The sequence below is a fragment of the Aquarana catesbeiana genome, linkage group LG08, assembly GCF_042186555.1.
Source record: "Aquarana catesbeiana isolate 2022-GZ linkage group LG08, ASM4218655v1, whole genome shotgun sequence".
NCBI lineage: Eukaryota > Metazoa > Chordata > Amphibia > Anura > Ranidae > Aquarana > Aquarana catesbeiana.
Window position 1 is genome coordinate 55,857,412 of NC_133331.1, and position 3,293 is coordinate 55,860,704.

General features: G+C 50.3%; 1 protein-coding gene across 1 annotated transcript in view; it reads right to left on the bottom strand.

The window, feature by feature from the left end:
- The window catches only part of TCF7L2 (transcription factor 7 like 2), a gene marked incomplete in the record, with an annotated part of 292,196 nt that extends 290,128 nt beyond the window's left edge, over positions 1–2,068 (bottom strand). The window contains 1 exon segment of the mRNA XM_073595873.1: positions 1,480–2,068. Within this exon segment, the coding sequence (XP_073451974.1) occupies positions 1,480–1,668 (189 nt within the window).
- Positions 2,069–3,293: the final 1,225 nt, after the last annotated feature.

Here is a 3,293-nt window from a genome sequence, read left to right on the forward strand (position 1 = left end):
GTGGAGCCCACCATGCCAAGCGTTGTCCCTTTAATTCTTTTGTTGTGCCCTGCATGTCAACCTCTACCCCTTTACTGTACCCCATAATTCTTCACTATACTGTGCCCCGTGTTATGCTGTGTCTCTTTACTGTACCCCATAATTGTTCACTATGCTGTGCTACTCCATCTCAATCTGTGACTCCTTACTGTACTGTACCCAATAATTATTTGCTATGTTGTGCCCACCATGCCATGCTGTGCCACTTAATAATTTACTATGTTTGTGCGCCTCATATTAACCTGTGCCCCCTTTACTGTACCCTATAATTCTTTACTATCTTGTGCCCCCATATAACTCTGTGTACTGTTTATAATTCTGTATTGTGTTGTGCCCTCCCTATGCCATTCTGCTCCCTATAATTCTTTATTACGATGTGTCCCTCATATCAACCTTTGCCCTTCTACTGTACACCATTATTTTATTATTATTTTCATTGTGCATGCCATATAACTCTGTGCCCCTTTTCAGTGTCCCTTAATTTTTTTAATGTTGTGTGCCCCCCACGCCATGTCCCATAATTCTTCATTATGTTGTTTACTATGTTGTGCCACCCCCCCCCCCCCTTTTACTGTACCCCATAATTCTTCATCATGTTGTGCCTGCTATATACGGTAACTGTGCCCTTTTACTGTTCTATGTCCCTTATACTCCTTAATATGTTGTGTGCCCCCATGGCATGCTGTGCCCCATAAATCTTAATTATGTTGCCCCCCCCCCCCCCCTATAACTCTGGCCTTCTATTGCTTGTTATTAAGTTGTGTCCCCCTCATGCCATACCCCTTATTCTTCTCTATGTCATGCCCCCCCCCCATGCCAAGCTGTGTCCCTTTATTGTGCCCCATAATTATTTATTATGTTGGCAACCCCCCTAATATAACTATGTGCCCCTTTATTGTTCTGTACCCAATAATTATCTATTATTATTATGTGGCGCCCACCATGCCATACTGTGTCTCATAATTCTTCATTATGTTGCCCCCCCAACTCTGTGCCCCTTTATTGTTCTGTACTCAATAATAATTGTATTATTATTATTATGTTGCCCCCCCCATGCCATGCTGTGCCCCTTGATCGGTTCTATGTTGTGCCCCCCCCCCCCCTCCCCTGCCAGGCTGTGTCCCTTTACTGTGCCCCATAATTCTGTAATATGTGCCCCCCCCATAACTATGTGCCCCTTTATTGTTCTGTACCCATTCATTCTTTATTATGTTGTGCCCCCCCCCCCCCCATGCCATGCTGTGCCCCTCATCTATGTTGTGCCCCCCCATACCAAGCTGTGTCCTTTTAATGGGCCCCATAATTCTTTATACCCCCCCCCCTATATAACTTTTGTTCTGTCCCCAATAATTCTTTATTATGTTGTGCCCCCCCCCCCTGTGCCCCATAATTGTGTGGCCCTTCGCTGTGCCCCCCCCCCCCTCCCCCCCGACTCCTCACCTCCGAGTCGGACGAGCTGTTCTGGTGGGTCTCGGACTCGTTGACCAGAGAAGATTTCACGTCGGCCAGATCCCTCTCGGCCGATGAATTGTCGGAGATCTTCTCCTCCTGCTCGCCCTCGTCTTTGAAGGCGATCATCTCATCATTGGCCCCCAGATCGTCCCCTCCGCCGCCGTTCAGCTGCGGCATGCTGCTCTCCACTCCGTCCGCCCCGCTCCGGGGACAAGAAAGAGAAAAGGATCTTCCGGGGAAATACCGGAGAAAAGTTTTGTGTCGGGTCCCCGGCTCCGCTCCGCGCCCCCCGCCGCTCGGGGGAGGGAAGGGGGGGGCAGGGGGCAACTTTTCTCGGGGCCGCGTGGGGGGGGAGGGGAAAAGCAGAGGGGTGCGCGGGGCGATCTCCTTTGTCCGATCCGCGGGGCCCCCCCTCTTCTTCCACACACCGACCGACACAATCCCCCCAACAAAAACTACACACAGCCCCCCGAGCCGGCAGACAGCGCCCCGGACTCCGCTCCGCTCGCCGGATTCAGTCGGTTGAAGTTCCTCTGGAAGGAATCCAGTTCAAAGGCGCCTGTGATTGACAGCTGGAGGGAGGAGGGGGGGGAGTCTGATCCGGGAGGGGGCGGGGACTGGGGGGGGCTTTAATTTCATGCAAGGGGGAGGGGCCAGACTGACTGACAACCGACTGGAGACATGTCAGCAAAATCCACCGAAAGAGGGAAAAAGAGACAGAAAGAAGAGAGAAGAGAAGAGAGAGAGAAGAGGAGAGGAGAGGAGAGGAGAGGAGAGTGAAGGAGAGAGAAGAGAGAGAGAGAGAGAAACAAAGTATCAACATGGAAACAAGTTAAAAGAAACTGAAAGAGGGAGGAGGGGGGAGGGGGGGACTTCACTACACAGAGCGGGGGGAGGAAGAGGAGGGACGGGAGAGGAGGAAGAGCACACAGGGACTCACCGACCAACACCGACACACTGCACACTACTACACACTGCACTCTACTACACACTGCACTCTACTACACACTGCACTCTACTACACACTGCACTCTACTACACACTGCACACTACTATACACTGCACTCTACTATACACTGCACACTACTATACACTGCACTCTACTACACACTGCACTCTACTACACACTGCACTCTACTACACACTGCACTCTACTACACACTGCACTCTACTACACTGCACTCTACTACACACTGCACTCTACTACACACTGCACTCTACTACACACTGCACTCTACTACACTGCACTCTACTACACACTGCACTCTACTACACACTGCACTCTACTACACTGCACTCTACTACACACTGCACTCTTACTACACTGCACTCTACTACACACTGCACTCTACTACACACTGCACTCTACTACACACTGCACTCTACTACACTGCACTCTACTACACACTGCACTCTACTACACACTGCACTCTACTACACTGCACTCTACTACACACTGCACTCTACTACACACTGCACTCTACTACACACTGCACTCTACTACACTGCACTCTACTACACACTGCACTCTACTACACACTGCACTCTACTACACACTGCACTCTACTACACACTGCACTCTACTACACTGCACTCTACTACACACTGCACTCTACTACACACTGCACTCTACTACACACTGCACACTACTATACACTGCACTCTACTACACACTGCACTCTACTACACACTGCACTCTACTACACTGCACACTACTACACACTGCACTCTACTACACACTGCACTCTACTACACACTGCACTCTACTACACTGCACTCTACTACACACTGCACTCTACTAC